Genomic DNA, 21,345 nt, shown 5'->3' with positions numbered 1-21,345 from the left:
CCAAGGCAAGGTTAGAGGGTTGGGACTTTCAGCCTCACCCCCAATTCAGGGAGGAGAGATGGATGGCAGATTAAGTTAATCACCAACAGCCAATAATTTTAATCAATTGTGCCTATGTAATGACACCTCCATAACAATCCAAAAGGACCAGATTCAGAGTTTCTGGATAGCTAGCTGCACACATGGAGATTCTTGGGGATAGCATGCCTGCCCTGAGAGGGAATGGAAGCTCTGTGCCTTTACCACGTGCCAGCCTTCTGCATCTTTTTACCTGTATCCTTTGTAATAGCCTTTACAAGAAACCAGTAAACAGCAGTATTTCTATGAGTTCTGTGAGCCACTCTAGCAAATTAATTGAACCAAGGAGGGGGCCGAGGGGATTCCTGTTTTATAGCCAGTTGGTCAGAAGCACACAGCTCAAACAACCTGGAGCTTGCCATTGGGATCTGAAGGTGGGGGCAGTTTTGGGAACTGAGCCTTCAACTTATGGAATCTGTGGCTATCTCCAGATAGACAGTGTTAGAATAGAACTGAATTAGAGGATACTCAGCTGGTGTCTGCTTCAGAATTAATTGCGTTTGCTGATGGGGAGAAATCTCCACAAATTTAGTCAGAGAAATCTTCTGTGTTGATTGTTGTTGAGTGAGAGAGTAGAAAAGCACTTTGTGTGAGTTTTTTCTTCTTTCAGTTGGTGTCAGTGAAGTGGGGTTTGCTAGAGCAGCCCTGGCTCAGGGAAGCACGATGTTTGGGAAGAGAAAGAAAGCAACAATGGGGGATGAGGAACCTTTGATTCTTTTGATTCCTGGGTGGCACTGTGGTCTCCCATGGTTTGGAGCTGCAGCTGTGCTGCAGTCAGTTACTAAAGGTAAAAGTTACCAGTGGAATCTAGAGAAAGATCCAATATCTGGGGTGTTAGTTCACTAGATACATAAGGACATGCAAACTAATAGGAAAATGTACCGCGTTGGTGTGCTTCCACTTGCAAGGTCCATTCATGTTCTGTCGTTAGACATTTTTTACAAGGTAGTAACTTTTCTGTGCTATTATAAATGTCCAAACTTTGGACTATGTTTTCTGCTGTTTTTAAATACTTCTTGAGAGAAATACTCTCATTGCTGGCTGGGAAACCAGCTCTCTTGCGCAAGGAGAGGTTTTTCTTCACATTTTGATTAAGGGTAGGACGCCCCTGATTAGAGCTGCTTGTAGCAGGAGGTGGGGGCCTGAGGGCAGTGCAACTGAAAACATGGCTGCGGCCAGACACCACATCCTGAAGAGAGCAGGGGGCTCAGTGAGCCTTGAACAAGCCACAGCTTTGAGTAACAAGGCTGTACCTTACTTCTCCTAAAGGTAACCCTTGGCTTCCTGGCATGAGTGTGCATTGAATGGGGCAAGGCTTCCTTACCACTGCCCCGCTGTTGGAGAAATAACTATCTTTTGACTGTGATGTTCTAATGTGGACTACACTAGGTATGTCCTCTCTTCCTATATGCCAGCCTCCTAATTCCCTAAGTTCCTGAATGGTTAGAGAGAGTACTTAGAAGACCAGTTGTAGCCAGGTTAGATACTAGCTTGGATAGCCTAAAATAACTTTTCAGATGAAGTATCAGGTATGACTAAGCTCTCCTGTGTCCTCTGGGTTCTGGATCTGAGGAAAATTGATAAGAGACCCTAATTCTAACCCCAACAATCCATGAATCAGGGAAGCTCCTGTGTACCCCTGCTATATACAGCCCATCATGGTTTGCCTGAATACATGACCACATGCCTGCCCTTTGAACCATTCTTACTGAACCACTGCAAATGAATTCTGGGTCAAGATTAAAAAACACACTTGATACACAAATCTATCTCAAAAGCAGGAAAATCAGCACAAAACAGAACTTGAATTGCAGGACACTACTCCATTGCCTCAAGGTGATAGATCATAAGGGTTAGAGCAGAACACTTAGATCAGTATTTGGCAGGTAATATAGTAGGAAGTAATTAGAACTGTTAGGCAAGAGCATGTGGACTTAGACAACAGAAGGGGAACTTAGAAGAGGAAAGGGATGGGAAAGATGAGTGAGAACCAAAGAAAACTGCTTGATCTGAATGAGAAAAGTAACTGCAATGTTCTTGAAATTTCACCCTGACAAGTAATAATTTTGTTAATCTAGTATTCTCTTACATATTCCCTTACTCTATCAATTGAAACAATATTTCCTAATTTCTTAGAAAAATGGAAATAAATTCTTCCTTATATTTCAACTGGGGAACTCAAAATCACTGATATCATAAAGAATTTATACTGATATTGCTGGAATAAAAGTTAATTTTACAAAGTCCAGAGTTTTCAAAAATAAAGAAAAAATTGGACTTGATTTTATTATAGTCAGTTTCTGCTACCTCAGAGCCTAAAACAGGAAACCCTGTCTGAATGAAGTTAAAAGTGTTCAAAACTTGACCCTAGCATAAGTACCATAAGATACCTTATTGACCAGCAAGGACAGCCAATAATTTCTGTAGAGAATCATGTTTTAAGGCTAATTTACTAGTTGTATCACCTTAGGCAAGCTATTTAGCACCTCTGTACCTCAATGTGCTCACATATGAAATGGGAGTCCCACCATCCATCTCTAGGGCTGTTATAGGTAAATACCTGGCACAGAATTGTTGCTTACTAGGTTGTGCTCTCTTTCCCTCCAGTTGTTTTCACAAAGTTTCAGAACCACTTTGATTTACCATTTCCTCCTCTTTCTAATTTGTAGAATATTTGAAGTCTGTACCATACATCACAGTCTTCAATTTCCAGAGACCCTAAATTAGCTTTTGGCTAACATACTATTTCTGTGACCTCCACATGCCACAAGAAGCATAGTAGAAACTCTAGTAAATATTTACTGAATGAATTACACTGTTTAACAAAAACAGAGAGCACTAAAAACCAAAATAAGAACTGGAAGACTTAAATCCATCCAGGTATTCTTGCCTAATAAATGACCAGTGATCTGACAATGATTTTTAAACATTACTTCTGACTCTTTCTTTGGTTCAATGGTTGACTGACATCTGTGGTAGCCAGTTTTCAAGATGGCTCCCAGTGATCACCACCTCCTGCTACTTGCTCCTTCCAACTAACTCAGGGCTGGCTCTCATGACCAACAGAATACTGCAGAAGTGACAGTGCTGACTGCAGGGGATAGATGATGACGACAACAACAACAACAACAACAAAACATTACAACTATGGATTTGTTCTATTGAATTACTGGCTGAGAGGGGAGTCAGTTACTATGCTGTGAGGACAGATGGCTGTGTGACCTTGGGCAACTTATGTGATCTTTCTGAGTTTCAGTTTTCCTCACCTTTAAAATGAGATACTTATTTCATAATGTGTTATAATATTAACTAAGACTTGCAATGTAAGTCACATAGCAAGCTGTCTGGCAAACAGCAAGCTCGCACGAATTGTGGCTAATGAATGGTGGTAGTGGTAGCAGGAGCTGCAGTATCAGCAATTGACTGGATGTGAGATGTGAAAGAGAGGAATCAAGGATGAGTCCTTGGTTTTTGGCTTGAATAACCGAAGGGGGGATGGTATAATTTATGAAGTCTGAGGACTATGGAGGAAAGCAAGGGTATTATTACTATTATTTTTGACCAAAAATGCTTATGCCCCAAACGGGTAATATTAAAACTATCTTTCAATCATTTAGTAACAGTATTCTGTTTCCACTCTTTCTTCTCTAAGTTACTTCAACTCTTTTTTGTTCTAAGTAATTCCTTCCTGGAACATCAGAAATTATTGAAGTAAAAATAATAGGAATTCTAGAAGCCTGGATAAGTCACTGTTCTTAATTACAAATGGTGGCAAGCATTGCAAGATGAACAGCAGCAGAACAAAATCCAAATGCTACAGGTAGTTCTCACTTTTGTTTTAGAGAGAAATATTAGCAAACATCTGAGAGAATTTATGAAATCAACATGAAATAAGGTAAGCATTGGGGGTTATGAGAAATAGCTAAGTGCGTCTAGTAATTTTAAATGACGATGCACTGATAACCAAAGTGCTCAGGCTTGATGAAATTAGATTTCTGTTTCAGACTCTCACTGATTTAACTACCCAAGGAAGGGGAGTGCTTGATGCAAGTCTGCCTCCCCCCGCTATACACAATTAGCTTTCATTTAGTTAGCAGTTCACAGGCTGGTTCAACACTCCTATATATAAAATTGATTTCACAATCCATTATATCATAATATAACTATCTATTTGATCCAAGGCATATTTGGCATATCCCAGGATTCCTCAAATCCATTATGAAATGCTCCAAACAATGTATTGTGTTGGATCCAAATGGAGGCAGCACAGGGCAATTAGAAGTAGTGTGTGTTAGTTCATTAGTAACCAAACTGGGACCCAGACCTCTGGGTGCTGTCAGCTTACAGTGAGCTTCTCTGGGCCTCAGCTTCTTCAACCTTAAAGCAAAGGGTCTCAACCCATAGATGATTATGAAGTTCTATTCCAGCTCTATGATATTTGAGTCTAGTAAACTCATATAAGAAAACTGAGTTTTTTCCCTCTGTTTTTGATAAAGATGGATTGCAAATAAGCCATCCACAAACATTTTTATAGACAGGTTTTGTACCAATATCTCACTAGGTTACTATACAGTGGGGCCTTCTATTACTGTGTCATATAAAACTAGCTATGGGGGATTAAACTTGTGAACTTCACTTTAATTGTGCTAACAAAGCTAACTGAGGTGTAACTAGTTTGTGAAATAATCATAAGGAAGTACATATGTATATTGTCCACCAACTTCCTCCCACTACAGAAATAGAGAAATGAGGGGTTTTTTTGAGGAGGTAGTTGCTACATTTACCATAACTATTAAATTTCTACAGTACTCTGTTTAATTTCATTTTTTCCCCACTGTAGTTGGTGTCATGCAAGAATCTATCCTTACTAAGGATACTGGAAGAATGAAGAGCAAAGAATTTTAAGTATGAAATTTGGCATCACTACTCTGAACGACATAAAACAGTTGGCACAAACTACATGTAAAGGTAAGGGTGATTATTTGTTCATTTTTAGCTTAAAAGTTAACTGTAAAAATAAACAGGACTAAATTGTTTAAATTTTGAAAACTGATCTTTAAAAAAGGTAGTCTGCTTAATTATGCAGATAATTATTAGTGACTGAGGTTAGAGTTGAACTTTTTTTACTTTGTCAAACTAGTAGACATTCAGCTGAGGGAAACGCAGACTTGGAGACATTCTCTGGAAACCAATTCTGCATCTGTAACATGTAATTTTAAATTGATTTCTTATGCTTAACAATATTTTCCAAATTTTAGAAAATAATTATCTTGTAGTTTTAGAATCAAAGTTTATTTTTGAAGGAGATGTCCATAATAAATACAAGTGTGGGAAGATAAAAATGGTGAACCACTTGTTTGTAGAGACAGAGCATCTATCTGATAAAGATAACCTCTGCAAGTCTTTATCTCCCTTTTGTTCGGAAGCATCTGCTATTGATATTCATACAGAAGCACCATTACCTTTGCATTTTTTAGTATATTATGCGTTATCTATACAAGGCAGGGGCCAGTAATCTTCTTTAATATCACAAAAGGAAGCACGGTTTCTTATGTAAATAAAAATCTACTTTGAGCAGATAAATTTTTCTTAAATAAACCGGCTCATTTCATCCTCTATTTGACTCATTTTTAAATCAGTGAAGTTACAGATCAGGTTTTATATATTTATACCAGGGTGACTAACTGCAACTGGATTCCAATTCATTAGGCTGCACTAGATTCAAATACAAATCCAGTTCAAAGCATATAAAAATTATAAAGAAATAAAATAAATGATAAAGACACTGGTAGACATTAGTTACGGGCCTTGATATCTGAATGTATAGGTACTACATAGCTCTCAAGTATTCAAGCCTTGGGTATGGATTAAAAAATTATTTCAAAATTAAAACATTGAAAATTATATTCTATTTGAAAAAATACTCTATTTCTGTAATTCAAGATGAAGGAAATAGATAAAACCATGATTCTGAAGAAGGGTAGAAAGTAAAATAGCCCTGAGGTCCTATAAGAATTTCAGCAGGCTGTGTATGATAAGATTTTTATGTTTATCAAAAGAGAATGTGATCTTAAAAAAAAATGGAGAAATCCTGCTGTAGATAATAAAAGAGTGGAGGATGTGTTACCAAGAAAGCTATAGCGAAGAACACAGAGAAATGCGGCACATTCTGAATAGAGCTCATGATTCTTATTTGATCAGAATCCAGTAACTTTTGTTATTCCCAGCCAAAAAAAAATCAGGAAATAATGAGAAAATAAAAATAAAAAGGAGCTTGTATGTGACTCTTTTAGCACTTTGTATGTAGCCTTTGAAGCAAGAAAGACTAAAAAATAAGACATTAAAAAAAAAACCAACACACCAGCATTTATGCTGTGGTTAAACGTCATATCCTTTAAAACAAAAATATCCTCTGGAAAACCCAGATACCATATTACACATGAGGACACAAGAGGGCGCTCTAACCAACAGTTTTAACAGGTTTTTAAAGTACATTTTTCATTGAAGTATGACAGTTTAATATTAAATATTTGAAATAAGATATTTCAAGTGCCCTTTGGTAATGACCTGGGGATTTTAGAGTCTATCCTCGGTTGCCACACACTTTCCTTCTGTTCAATTCAGAACTGTGCCCGATTTTCTGAGTTTTTATTCAAGTGGAATTGGTTTACTTCTGAAATATGAAAAGACACTCTTCTAATAGTATTAGATTATAGAGAAATATTTTAATCAGCCACAAAAGGATACCATTTAAAAACTATTTACATACAATTAATGTGCTAATTAAAAACCAGTCATCTCTCTATGTGGCCACAAAATACTTTTGTAGCACTTTCCTTTGGCCATCATGTACTGCTTGTATATGCCTTAAGTTTTATGTTTTAAAATTTTTTGGTGCCAAAACATTTATTTCTTTGAAAATAGGGTCATAATTACCATAAACATTTTTTACATTTACTTTTTTTTTCTTCTGATGAATCTGGGATTTTTAAGTTTATTATTTCTTTCTTTAAAATTTTTATTATAATTAATCACTTACAAATTGTCTTACAATCTAAGAACTGTAAATTTCTCTAATATAAAATAATAAACCTGAGACATTTAACTATTTGCATCAAATTTTGTCTTTTAGAAAAAGCATTATCCATCACAATAATTAACTTTTTGCATTTATTTCAACTGGACAATTGTGATTAGAAAAGGTAAGAAGCCATCTATACTTTCTCTTTCCATCCAATACGTTTTTATTAGCATTTTATTTCATTCGATATTTTTTAACTATTCAGCTTACTGTATCATCTATAATTTTAATATCCACAATTCTATTCTAGCTCCTGTGAAAAAACTCAAGAAAATCTGATATAAATGAGTAACAACTCAACATGTATTCAACCTTCCATGATCTCTTCTATGGCTTTACCAATCATTTACAACTTTCTTTGTATTGTTGGTCTCTTTGGAAACTCTCTCTCTCAATGGATATTTTTAACAAAAATAGGTAAGAAAACATCAACACACATCTACCTGGCACACCTTGTGACTGCAAACTTACTTGTGTGCAGTGCCATGCCTTTCATGGGTATCTATTTCCTGAAAGGTTTCCAATGGAAATATCAATCTGCACAATGCAGAGTGGTCACTTTTCTGGGAACTCTATCCATGCATGTAAGCATGTTTGTCAGTCTCTTAATTTTAAGTTGGATTGCCATAAGCCGCTATGCTACCTTGATGAAAAAGGATTCCACACAAGAGACCACTTCGTGCTATGAGAAAATATTTTATGGCCATTTACTGAAAAAATTTCGTCAGCCCAACTTCGCTAGAAAACTGTGCATTTATATATGGGTAGTTGTACTGGGCATAATTATTCCAATTATCATCTACTACTTAGTTGTAGAGGCTGCAGATGGAGAAGAGAGCCTGTGCTATAATCGGCGGATGGAACAAGGTGCCAGTATCTCTCAGATTGCAGGTCTCATTGGAACCACATTTATTGGATTTTCATTTTTAGTAGTACTAACATCATACTACTCTTTTGTTCGCCATCTGAGAAAAATAAGGACCTGTACATCCATTATGGAGAAAGATTTGACTTACAGTTCTGTGAAAAGGCACCTTTTGGTCATCCAGATTCTACTAGTAGTTTGTTTCCTTCCATATAGTATTTTTAAACCCATTTTCTATGTTCTACACCAAAGAGAGGACTGTCAGCAACTGAATTATTTAATAGAAACAAAAAACATCCTCACTTGTCTTGCTTCAGCCAGAAGTAGCACAGACCCCATTATATTTCTTTTATTAGATAAAACATTCAAGAAGACACTGTGTAGTCTCTTTACAAAGTCTAATTCACCACATATACAACCATATGACTGACTTTTGAATGGAAAACAGTACAAAATAGAAAAGCATTCCTGTGACTCTATATAGGGACACTAAACTTATTAAAATGTCACAGCATGGTTGACAACAGGAACTGAGAAAACCTCTTTGGTTTTTGAAAATACGTGTATATTCACAAAACTCAATTTACAGTTCTACTTATACTGAAAGCTGAGATGACAGAGACTTTTGGAGGCAAAAATTATTATTGAAAGAATCCCACTGCAAAAGAAACCAACACACCATTTTCTGTTTAAATTCAACTGTGGATGCTTCTGTTCAGAACACAGTATTTCATGACTATCAGATAAAGAAGCAAATAGTTCATGACTTGTATACTTTCTAGTAGTTACAATACAAGGGTCTATCTATGGTTAGTGTTTGTTTTGTTAGTATATAAAACAACTTGAAGAATAAGTAAAATAAAAAAAATGAATAAAAAATGTCCTCATTTAAGTCTTCTCTAAATGAATGAATAATAAAGTGAAAAAATCCAAGGTTTTATAAACACGTGATTTGTTTGGAGGTATCTGGCTCATGTTACTGGAAGAGGCAATATTTGTTGATTCCAATATTTATGAAGCAGATGTTACTTATAAGTATGCTTAAATGTTTGGATTAGGCTTTGTCAAAGTAAAAAATCTATGTAATTATATGCCCATCTTCATCACATTTTGTATATTTCCTCTGTATTCAATATAAATAATGTTATTAATGACAAACAGTACCTGGCATGTTCAATTAATTTTTGTGAAATAAATAAACAATAAGACAGTATAACAGTACTAGAGTTAACAGACTAATCTCTGAAGTTAGACTCTGGGTTCATTCCTGGCTTCACTTCTTAGGTGCAAAATCTTAGGCAAATTACTTACTCTATTTAAGTGTTAATTTCTTCATTTGTAGAACAAAAAATAGTATCTTATTCATAGGTCCTATTATTAAATCAGATGATGTTACTATTACAAGTAGCTATTACTTAGTAAGCACTTGCTATGTGCTAAGCACTTTTATATGCTTGACATGCAATATCTTAATCACCACAACCCTAAAGTATGCCAATTTACTGATGAAAAAATTGAGTGCATGGTTAAATTGTTCAAATTTTTTCCAATATCTAAGTAAATATTTAAAGATAAATAATTTCTTTTCTTTCTTTCTTTCTTTTTTGAGTGGAAGTCTCACTCTGTCCCTAGACTGGATGGAGTGCAGTGGCATACTCATGGCCACTGCAGCCACCGGGCTCAGGTGATCCTTCCACCTCTGCCTTCCAAGTAGCTGGAACTACAGGCATGCACCACCACGTCTGGCTAGTTTTTCTTGATTTATTGTAGAGAGGAGGTCTCACCAAGTTGCCCCAGCTGGCCCCAAACCCCTGGGCTCAGGCAATCCTCTTGCCTTGGCCTCCCAAAGTGCTGGGATTACAGGCTTGAGCCACTGCACCTGGCCTGATAAGCATTTCTTAATGGTCATTTCTTTCTTTGATGTGCTCTCATCAGTAACACAAATGATGTGAATATATTCTGTATTATATACGTTATAATAAAAAGTTTTTAAAAAATGGTGTGTTTTATCTTCCCAAAGAGGTAATAAGCACCTTTGAAGCTATAATTTAATTTCCATTTCTCTTCCCATGGTACCTGCATTCTCTTCTCAGCTAAGAAACAAACAAAAACAGTTGAATACAATCAAGCATTAACAGTAACTTGCCACTTCATTAGAGACTGCTTAAAGGCTCATTTTTTCCTCTACATGGTAATTCCTTCAGTGTTCAAAAAGAAGTTTCAAGTAAGTTCATATAGTACTTCCAAGCCTTTAATCTTATAGCATGTTTTGTTCCTGAATTAGAAACATAGAAGCAATTCACTGTACAGATTTCTAAAGAGCTATGTGTTTAAAATCACTAGAGGTTATTTTGGCATATTTGTGTAATTTTCTTTAAAAACAAGTAGGAAAACAACCCAGTAAATACTTTTTCTCCTTTTTTTACCTTAATGCTTAACTGAGAGATGACCATGAATAGAAAAATGTCTGAACACATCTTGGCTTCAAATATTTGTAGTGAATATCAATATTTTATAGTAGCAATTGTGTTTCTGACATATTAATTTGCAGAGACAAAGGAAACTTGTCTTCAGGTGACCTCCCTGAGTGCTGGCTATAAGTGGAGCTATCCAATATAGTGACTTCTAAGACATGCGAATCACAGAATAACCCCAAGCTTACCAGGAGCATTCCTGAGATGATCAGATTTTTCCACAGCTACACCAGTAGTTTTATTCTTACATGAGTTTTAAAACTGAAACTGAGAAGATTATCAGTAATTTTCATTTAACATAAGCTACCCTCTGTTTAATCTCACTGTACTTAGAAGTTTAAAAATATACATAACGTCTAAAATCATTATTTATAAAACAACTTTACAGCTCCACCGGCTACTTTAAATAAAAGATACTAGTAGAGTCTGTCACATTTAAAAAAGGCAGAAAAAGAGGTTTGTAATTTCTCTTTAAGTAACCTATTCTGACAGAAAACTCTTTTTAATTCCCTGTACTAAACTAAATACTGAGCACAAGATCATCATGTTTATCTTTACACCATGGAAGCTTACCTAGGTAGTTGATTGTAAATCATGTTGAATTTTTTGTGTAATTGAAGAACTGGCCATTTAATATCATAGTAAATATTTTATAGAAAACATCATTTTTTTTTAATTTACCCTACCTTTGAAGTTTGGATTTCAGAAAAAGGGTTTTTAATGTGTTTCTGTGAGTTACAGTCAAATACAAATTTGGGGTTTCAGAAATCTCAAATTTTGACATGTATGCCAACAAGATTATATCTTAACTCCAAAAAACAGCCATGACAAATTTTTATTTCCCTTTATTCTTTTTGTACAAACACTCTCATTAAGGCAGCTCTCAAACTATAATCAGGAACACAAATCATTAAGACTGAACAAACAAAATTCAGGATAAACAGCTTAACTGGGAAGTGAGTTTCTACTCCTGGGGTAGAAGAGGAAGACGGCCCATTGTTCTGATCTGGTGAGGACTCTCTGCCTATCCTTCGTCTTGCAGTCTGCCAGGGTGGGAGTTACAGGCAAATGTGGGAAGATAAACGTAAAGAAATCTTGCTGGTAAAACAAAAAGGGAACACTGGTAATCTGTTAATCATTTCAATCGAGCAGCCTAATGCCATGGACCTTCCACTGATAGCCCCCAAATTCAAACTTAATTGATATTATTGAAAGAGCTACTAGTTAGAAAGGTTTTACACTTGACAGACTCAGAAGGAAAGGAGCAGTGAAAGGACTCACCTCTAATAAGCAAAATACATTTTTTTTTTTTAAATTAAGGAGTTGATTTTTTTTCTTGGAGGGGTAGGCTGGGCGAAGAGAAGCAAAACAGCTAAACATGCAAGATAAATTTATAATGATCATATAATCCATGAGATTTTCCTAAGTACAATGATTAAAACCCCACATTCAAACTGAATGTGCATGTTATGTTCAATAGCCTTACAAAAGTAATGCGAAAGACTAACAAGTGTTAATATAATAATAAAGAATAAGTTTATTTTTTTTGAGTTGAGGTCCCACTCTGTCACTCAGGCTGGAGTGCAGTGGCATGACCACAGCACACTGCAGCGCCTCAACCGCCTGGACTTCGGTGATCCTTTCACTTTAGCCTTTTGAGTGGCTGGGTCTACACGTGTGTGCTACCAAGCATGGCTAATTTTTGGATTTGTTGTAGAGATGAGGTCTCACTATGTTGCCCAGGCTAGCCTTGAACTCCTGGGCTCAAGAGATCCTCTTGCCCTGGCCTCCCAGAGTGATGGGATTACAGGCAACATCATTGTGCCTGGACATTAAGTTTCATTTTGATGAGAATTTAGAGTTCTCTCTACAACATGAGGGGCTTTTGGGCGTTGTGGTAACAGATGTAAAAGATACATCATCAACAGAGGAAGGAATACTTTCAGAAATCCACAATGCCACGCCAAACCAATGTTATGTGATGAATACAAATTTATGATACAGTTGGCCCTAAGCAGGGTGAAAGGAGAACTGAGACCAAAAGGGGACTAAAGAGCAGCTAAGCGTGTTCACATGGGTTAGAGAGGAAAACCATTTAAAGGAAGCACACTCAGAAACACTCTGGCCTATGTGTGTGGCTGGGGTTTGCACAGTTCTGAGAACTAAAACCTGAGCGCCCAAACCTTCCGGGGAACATACCCCATTCAGAATAGAAGTGATTGTGTGTGTAGCAGTTTGCATTCTCAAAGAAACTGCTTCACTTCTACTTCTGTTATTAAAATTATACATGCCCAAACTTCACCTGCATGTAGACTACTTATGTACCTAATCCTTACTTGTACCCCACATCTTTATAATAAAATAAAGTAAAAAAAAGGAACAAAAAACAAAACTAAAACCAAAAAACTAAACTTAAAAGCAAAAAAAAAAAAAAAATTATACATGACTAAGTCAGAGTGACAGAAAGGGCTAAGGAATGCTGAGTCTCCATACCCATGTGATGCATCGTAAGGCTGTATGCAGGAGTTAGGAGAGATAAGAAAATTCTACAAACTCTCACTGCTTAGCAGAGCCAATATAGGAAGGCAAGAAGTCAGGAGTTACATTTACCTTGGTAACTGTGCTATTTCCCTCTAAAGCACTTTTGATTTAGGGGTGAGAGGAAGAAAAAGAAAATCACCAAAACATAATGAAAGTTTCATATTCTTTCATAAGAAAAAGAAGAATTAAGGGCAGAAGATGATAGCAAGAAAACAAATTTGGAAGCATGCCTTAATGCCTGTAGAGAGGCAAACCACGAGAAATACAACATTCTATTATGACAGTAGGGTTATGTCTGGAGATATTTTTGGTTGTCACAACTGGGGGGAAATGTTATTGGCATTTAGTGGGTAGAGACTAGGATGCTGTTAAGCATCCTACAATCCCCAGAGCAGCCTCCCACAATGAAGTATCTGGTCCAAAATGACACTAAGTGTGGCTCTGGGGAGATCCTGTACTATGTTCGCACATCTCCCGACTTTCTTTTTTTTTTTTTATTTTAAAGATGTGAGGTACAATTCAGAGTTAGGTACATAAGTGGTCATCATACAGGTGAAGTTTGGGCCTCCCGATGGTCCTCACTTCACATGGTTTGAGATCAGTCACACTCATTGATGTTATGTCCTCCCCCACCCCTGGCAGTTTCTGGCTACTGCCAACCCCTTTCTAATAGTATTATGATAAATGTTCAGGGTCCACTTATGAGTGAGAACATGTGGTACTCAGTTCTTTGTTTCTATGATAGATCACTGAGTATAAAAAGAATTATACAATTACTTTTTATGCAATTTCACACGAAACTGCTTCTTCAAAGCAAGCACTTTCAAAGTTCCCACTATAGGTCACATGTTACCATATACTTAAATAGAACCAAACAGTCATTTTTAGACTCAGTTATAATGAAAAGAAATGCCTACCAAGTAAAGAAAAAAACATTATTTAATATAATGGTAGGACCTTTGGGAAACTTAATGTTTTTGGATCATATGCCAAGAAGTGTGTGTGTGTGTGTGTGTGTGTGTGTGTGTGTGTGTGTGTGTGTGTGTGAAGAGGGGGCGAGAATGAGAATATTCTTGGCTAGATGAAACATATGATTAAATCATCTAAATTTTTCTAAGACAAATTAAATATTGCAATGTTATATTTTCTTTACTAAGTATAAAGGAAGAAAACTTACATAAAAACTAACTGCAGAAACCAAACTACATACACACAAGTCACTGAATATATATCTAAATGCAAGGGAAAGTGCTTTATTGACAAAAATATTAACAAACCAAACTACTGAAATTTTAAATTATAAGCCACATGAAATGCATTGTTATTGAAGTTTTAAAATGACTGTGTTGGAATACCCTTATAACAAAGTCTTGCATAAAACTAAGTTTTATCTAAGTTACTGAAGTTATATTAGAGAATCCTAGATACAATTCTCAAAATATATCTGGAAACTAACTACTTTTTTTTTTAACCACCTCCACTGCTACTCCTCTTGTCTAAGCCAGGCAGAATCATCTCCTGTCCCCTCATTACTCTCCACTTTGCTCATTTTGCCTCAGCCACACTGGCCTTTTTGCTGTTCCTTAAGCAGGCCACTCCTGTCTTTGTGCCTTTGCACTGGCTGTTCCTTTTACCCAGAACACTCTTCCCTCAGCTATAAGCTTAGCCCACTCCTTCTTCTTTAAGTCCTTGCTCGGATGTCATCTTCTCAATATGGCCTGCTCTGACCGCTGTGTTTACAACTGCAAGCCCTTCTCTGGGCACTCCCTATCCTTCTGACCATTCTAGTTTTTTTCTGTGGCCCTTTTCACTTTCTAACCTACTATGCAGTTCACTTCGTCCTGTTTATTGGTTACTATCTGTCTTCCTGAATGAGAATGTCAGCTCCATGAGGGCAGTGATTCTGTTTTATCATTGATGTAGTTCCAGTTCCTAGGACAGTGCCTGCCACACAATAGGCACTCAATATCTTTTGAATGAATGTCTTAAGAAAAATACAACAAAATTCAAAATTGTCAATCAACTAAATGTGAGTATTCTATTTACCTGAGTAAAAAAGGAACAGATTTCAGGTTCTGAAATATGAAGAATATTAACATCAATGTATACTCTATGCTGAATCTGCCTGCCAACTGAACAATGGTGCTTTTTCTGATGGTTTCTTTTTACTAATTTGCAGTTTGAGAATTACTTTTCTCTTTCTTTCCTCAGCATGTTTCTGAGTACCTTCTTGAAATTATTTGGCATGTACTCTAGAAATAATAAACTAATCTAATGTAATCCAATGCAAAACTACTTTTGGGCCTTTGTACACCATTTCTTCTGTGTGAAATGTCCTCTTATCTCCATATAACTACCCCATGACTGAAGATCAGGCTCTAATGTGACCTCCTCCATAAAATTTCTCTTTGTCTTTTCGTGATACTCTGCCTTGCACAATAATTATTTGCCTGCGTATATAGTCACCAACAAGTTCTCCAGTCCTGTGTATATCTAGCACTCCTGCAGTTAAAAGATGAATCTATTTATCTTTTAACTCAGACTAGCCTCGTGATCTTTTTTTGACTAGTATGTTCCAACCAATGAAATGCACAGGATGTGACACAGTGCCAATTCCGGACCTATACTTCAAGAGGCTTGGCAACTTCCATTTCTGCTCTTTTGGAGCCCTGAGACACTGTCCACTTGGAGATGGGCCATGTGGAGAGAGAGCGAAGCCCTGAATGAGAGAGACCACAAAGAGTGCTCAACTAGCTCCCAGTTGTTCTGGTCACCTCAACTAAGATGCCAGAAAAGTGAGTGAAGTCTTTGTGGAAACTAGCCATGTCACCTCAGCCAATAGCCTGTGAAACAGAATGGAGCAGTCCCCATCAAACTCTGCCCAAACTGCAGAATTGTGAGCAAGTAAGTGGCAGTTGTTGCTTGAAGTACTAAGTTTTGGCATGTGTTAATCTGCAGCAGTAAATAATAAGTACACTGCCTTATCTCCCTACTGAGATCATAATACTTTTAGGGATCCAAGCACAGTAATCTGCATGAAGTAGGCACTCAAATACTTGCTGAATAAATAAACCAGAAGGTGAACTCAAATATAACTACCTATGGATTTTATTTGGTTGTGGGTTGTCATTATATCAAATACTATGGCTAATCAAAATCTTACTATATTATTGAAAATATTATGTAGAGCATGTTGTCGATAATTGTTTATTATATGATGATATAATTATCTTTCAAGAACAGAATTCATTCAAAATAAAATTGCCTTTTGAGAAAAATAGTTTTTATCACAATGCTATGACATGAATTTACAATGTTTTATACATTTTAAGTTTTCAAATGATCTTTTTATCTTGTATATATTTTCTAATATACATAAAGGATATGTATTTTACTCTGTATATATGTACTTTCTTATGTTAATGAATGAAAAGAATCTTACAGCATGCCACTATAGTTGACAATTTCCTCCCTTTTACCTTTCCACCTTACTTATTCTCTTTGAATAACCGAGGAATACTTTTTTATAAAAGTGCTATGCATCCATTGGGTTGTTCATTATTGAGTTTTGATAATAAAAATATCATTTTCCTATCACATTTGAAAAGCTTAAATAAGATATTTTACAACTAATTTACACTAATGTGTATTTTGTACATTTCCCCAATGATTTTCATTTGCTAATATAACATTCTACTAGATCATTTTGGAATTGCTCATGCTTTCCCTCAGCTTTTATCTACAGAATTTCTGTTAAAATTTTCTAAATATTATGGAAACTTTAATTAAATTTGACTCAATTTTCTCAGCCACTCTTAGACACTGAAGAAGTCAGGCCTTTAATAATATGTCTTGAAGGAAGGAGCACCATGTCTATACAAGCTGGTGGTTAGGGAGGAGGCAGTGACAAAATATGAGTTTGAAAGTGTAGCCCAGGGCCAGAGGGACATCAGGGGCTCCCTGGTAATTCTAGGCCTTGGAAGGGGATGGGATCAGGAGGAAGGCCCACTGGTCTCCATTCCTGCCTGCTTCTATGACACTACTAAAGAAGGGGACTAAGAGTTCTTATTGACTTGATACTTGACACTATGCTTGACACTACTAAAGAAGGGGACTAAGAGTTCTTATTGACTTGATACTGGGATAAACTAGGCAGGAAGACTGAACATAGTATTCGTATTCTAAAAGTACAAACTGTATTGTATTTATAATTATGATTTCATACTATGCTTAAAAAACTATCTGCAAAGAAAATACACAATACAGTGCTGACTATTCTACACTGCAACATTATGAAAATATTAGTATATCATGAACTTTTACTATATAAACCAAATTCTAATTTTCTCCTCAATTAACTCAGTATAGGATATTTATTGGTGGTTTCATTTCTCTCACACAATGGCAAAGGAGGAAAAATACAATTTTAGGCTGCATGCACACTTTAGTAAAAATAAAGAAATTGAAATTATAAAGTATTACCATTAAGAATTAGTGCAGCAACTTCCTGAATATAAAATGGTCACATACATTTTTATTTGTAAGTAAAATTAAGATGTTCTAATTTATAAGAATATTAAAGAATATTTTTAAAGAGTCATTCCCACTCTGTTACCCAGGCTGGAGTGCAGTGGCACAACCATGGCTCACTGTAATCTTGAACTCCTGGGGTCAAGGGATCTTCTCATCTCAGCTTCTCAAGTACTTGGACTACAGGTACACACCATCATACCTGCCCAATCTTTTAAGAGACAGGGTCTTGTTATAATTGCCCAAACTGGTTTCGAACTCCTAACCTCAAACTAATTCTCCTGTCTCAGCCTTCCAACTAGAGATTATAGGTGCGAGCCACTGTGGCCAGCTAAGAAAACTTTTTGATTATTATTCTTGGTATATCAGTTTCTCTTCACAAACATTAAAGTTAGTCATAAAAACAACTTACCTTCACATCCCTGTGAATTATGTTATTATCATGACAATAGCGTAGAGCTTCCAGTATTTGTCTCATGTAATGGCTGTAAAAAAAAAAAAAAGAAATCTAAAACTGTAAAAAAAATTTTATTTTCAAAACTTAATATACAGTGCCCCTAGTTAATAACTCCCATGTTTATATCAGCTGTCCATGGTCACTTTTCATTTGAGCAGACAAGACTGGTGGAAAGTCAGGCTTAAGAGCTGGCAGTCTCAGAAGTATAGGCTTCATGAAGAAATGATAAGCTCTATATTTTCTAAGTTTAGTCAAAATAATTTTACACAGTTCATAAGCAAAATTGTTTTGTGAATTCAAGCTTAAAACATGAAAAATAAAGCCAATAAGTTTCCAGTACTCAGATAATTCTACTTCGTTAAACTTCATTGTTTTTAAGTAAAACAGTACTCAGGGTGCCCCAAGGATTCATACTAAAGGGATGGGAGCCTTTGGTCTGCCAGCAGATAGTAAAGGGCTCTAACTTTATTTCCATCTAGCTCTGAGGATCAATGAGGGAAGACCCTCCTTTTTGTGTATAATTTCTTTTTGTAACTTTTAGTTGGGGCATCCCTGAACAAAGCAGAGTTCATTCTAGGCCCATGTCCTAGGTAGTCTACTCCTCAAGTTGCTGCTCCCTCAAAAAGTACAGGTGAAAAACAAAGGAGAAGTTAGCATTTTAAAGAAAAGTCATTAAAAACAACAGGGTCGACTAGTAACCATGTATGACAAAAATAGTTTATTCAGTACTACTTCAGAACATTCTTCCCCTATTTCTAAAGTTCTTCTATAATCCCTCTATTTCTCTGAGTATCTGTTTCATCTCCTCTTCCTCTGCATTTTACTCCCTCCATATCCGTCTTTCTCTTTCTTCCTATGAGCCCCCTTTTGTTATCTTCCCCTTTTCCTTCCCAACCAGTCCTGACAGAAATGCAACGGACTTAACATTATTCATTGTTTTGATGAATTTCCAGATATTTCCGACACAAATGATGTATGTGTGTGTATGACTCAAAACAAAAAATTCTCTATTTCAGCTTTCCAATTAAAAGCCATTTCCATCAAGTTCCCTCTTTGGTATACTACTATCTAACCAAGCTCATATGAATGTATTTCTAGTTAGCATATGCATTGTCTCATATATTACAATTGATTAGAAGGATTCCATTTTTAAAATGAAAGGTAGAGCTAAAAATACAAAAAAGTAAACCCAGGCTTTGTTCCCACTTATCACAGTCTCCTCACAACTGAGCGTTAAGCAAGAGAGTAGGCTCAGGCAATTGTTAGTTCTGATGTTTAATTTCTCTTACTTTGCAAATATACACAAAAGAAGTTGTAGTCACATACTCTTTGCTTAAGCCAGCACAGCCTGTAATTAAGTTCTGTTTATTTTAGGGGTTCTTAACCTTAACTATTCTTAACTTTAACTATTAACTTAACTATTGTAGCCCATTAGTGGTTCAAATCAGGCTCGAAGATCTGTTACCCCTTGAAATGGTTAAGAGAAAACAAATGTGAAAATGCTTTGTAAACTCTAAACCATGCTGCAAAGGTTAAGTCATTATTATTACATTATTTATTATTATTATCATCATTAAGTTTAGTCAAAGATTTAGGAGCAGCCTATTTGTCCATCTAGAAGTTAACATGGAAATAGTTGGTAAATTTAAACTTGTTAAAGTAGACATAGCTTGTACCTAATCGAATGGACTACTTTGGATACAAAGCAGAGACAGCTGTCCAAATTATCTTTAGCCTAAAGAAAATTCCTATCTCAAAAACTCTTAACTTCTTAAAACAAAACAAAACTCAATGAATGAGCATTTTAAATTTGCTAAAAAAGTACTCAATTATTTGACCCAAACACATATACAGACCAGAATCTGGAGAGAATAAAATTTTTTCTCCCCAAATTATAACAGATGTGAACTAGCTTTCTCCACCCTGCCAGTCATGATATGGGAGGCTATGCATGTGAACATGTACAAGCAGAATAAAATGAGAACTAAAATCTGCCCACATGTTCTAAAGAGTTGCTGACTAAACTTTTAATCAAAAGCTTCATTTCAGCAGCACAGTGACCTATACTTTCAGAGAGACTCAGCAATATATATGTTTGTCTTTAACTTCCCTAATGATCAGGAAAGATGATAACTCAAAGGGAGGAAAGAGCTGGCTAGCAATCCATTTACTTCCTTTGGAAGGAGGCATCTTGTGGGGGTGGGGTGGGGTGGGGGAGGAGGTAGGCAGTGGTAGAAGAAAAGAAGAGAGGTGATTCAGTCTACTCTCCTTGTCAACTCTGGACAAAAAGACTAATGCTATTTGCTAGGCAGAAGAGACGTTCTCTCTGACATGCCCTTAACGGAATGTTTCTGACTAAGGATTACCTATATAGAATTTAGGATCTTTGAGGCACAGATGGCTTCCTAAAGAATGTCAAGAAGTTATCCAATCCTCTGGGGTATCAAACAGATGTTTCATAATTGCAATGCTCCCCTCTGTGTGTGGAATCTCACAAACCTCAGGTAAAGACCTCATCTATTCTGGGCCAGAGCTTCATTTCTGACGCAGCAAGAGATGATGTGGGGAGTTGTCTTTGATGTCCAGATCTCTCTCTGCTTTGGCTGAGCTTTTTGATTGCTTGTACCCTTGAAATTACTTAGTAAGGTTTGGTATTGGTTATGAAGATCTGTGAGAATTTGATTAGATAATCTGATCCTGTGTGTTAGCTCACTCCACAACTCATCACCCCTGAAAGGGAGGACTGAGAGCGGTCTTATTTTATGCCATGCTTTGCTGCTCCTCTTGAAGCTCAGCCAGTTATAGAAAAACAACATTATCAATTGGTGTCTCAGATTCTTCTTGCAGTTGGTCTCACTAGAATACTGATACAAGCTGAATTTCCTAACATAGAATCTGAGAGGAGGAAGAGAGGTTAGAAGTCATCTGGTCAAACACCACACCAATGGAAAAATCTATGTGCCCTTGTTACATGGTCATTGATCCTCTGCAAAAGAAAACACACTAATAATATTTTTTTCTGAGGTTCCCCCCTCTTTTTTAATTGCTAGGATGAAGTCTGTAAACTGTCTCCAAACCTCTTTCTTTGTAATGTCACCTACTGGTCCTCATGCTACTCTTTTCTGGTCCACTCTGGAAAATTTCTTTCATAAAATCACCATTTTAACACCAAAGAAAAGGGGATTTAAAAATCAACAGGCAGCCGGGCTCGGTGGCTCAGCCTGTAATCCCGCGCCTTTGGGAGGCTGAGATGAGTGGATTGCCTGAGCCTGCGGGTTCGAGACCCGCCTGGGCAGGCGAGACCTCATCTCTAACTAAA

General features: G+C 36.4%; 2 protein-coding genes across 2 annotated transcripts in view; one reads left to right on the top strand and one right to left on the bottom strand.

Annotated features, from left to right (window-relative positions):
- CASK (calcium/calmodulin dependent serine protein kinase) overlaps nucleotides 1-21,345 on the bottom strand; it is a 191,037-nt gene that overhangs the window by 167,703 nt on the left and 1,989 nt on the right. Inside the window, exon 2 of the mRNA XM_021716186.1 lies at nucleotides 17,982-18,054. Within this exon, the coding sequence (XP_021571861.1) occupies nucleotides 17,982-18,054 (73 nt within the window). The remainder of the gene's footprint in view (nucleotides 1-17,981; nucleotides 18,055-21,345) is intronic.
- On the top strand, nucleotides 4,917-8,604 carry GPR82 (G protein-coupled receptor 82). Its single transcript, XM_008065373.1, has 3 exons — nucleotides 4,917-5,046; nucleotides 7,211-7,280; nucleotides 7,410-8,604. The coding sequence occupies exon 3, from the start codon at nucleotides 7,444-7,446 to the stop codon at nucleotides 8,452-8,454; it is 1,011 nt and encodes a 336-aa protein (XP_008063564.1). The 5' UTR covers nucleotides 4,917-5,046; nucleotides 7,211-7,280; nucleotides 7,410-7,443; the 3' UTR covers nucleotides 8,455-8,604.

This window comes from Carlito syrichta, unplaced genomic scaffold, assembly GCF_000164805.1.
Source record: "Carlito syrichta isolate Samal-C Ts95f unplaced genomic scaffold, Tarsius_syrichta-2.0.1 Scaffold308260, whole genome shotgun sequence".
NCBI classification, from domain to species: Eukaryota; Metazoa; Chordata; class Mammalia; order Primates; family Tarsiidae; genus Carlito; species Carlito syrichta.
The sequence above is the reverse complement of the archived record's forward strand: the minus strand, read 5'-3'. Positions and strand labels throughout refer to the sequence as shown.

Coding starts and splice junctions, on each gene's coding strand:
- GPR82 (XM_008065373.1), top strand. CDS start 7,444: ATGAGTAACAACTCAACATGTATTCAACCTTCCATGATCTCTTCTATG.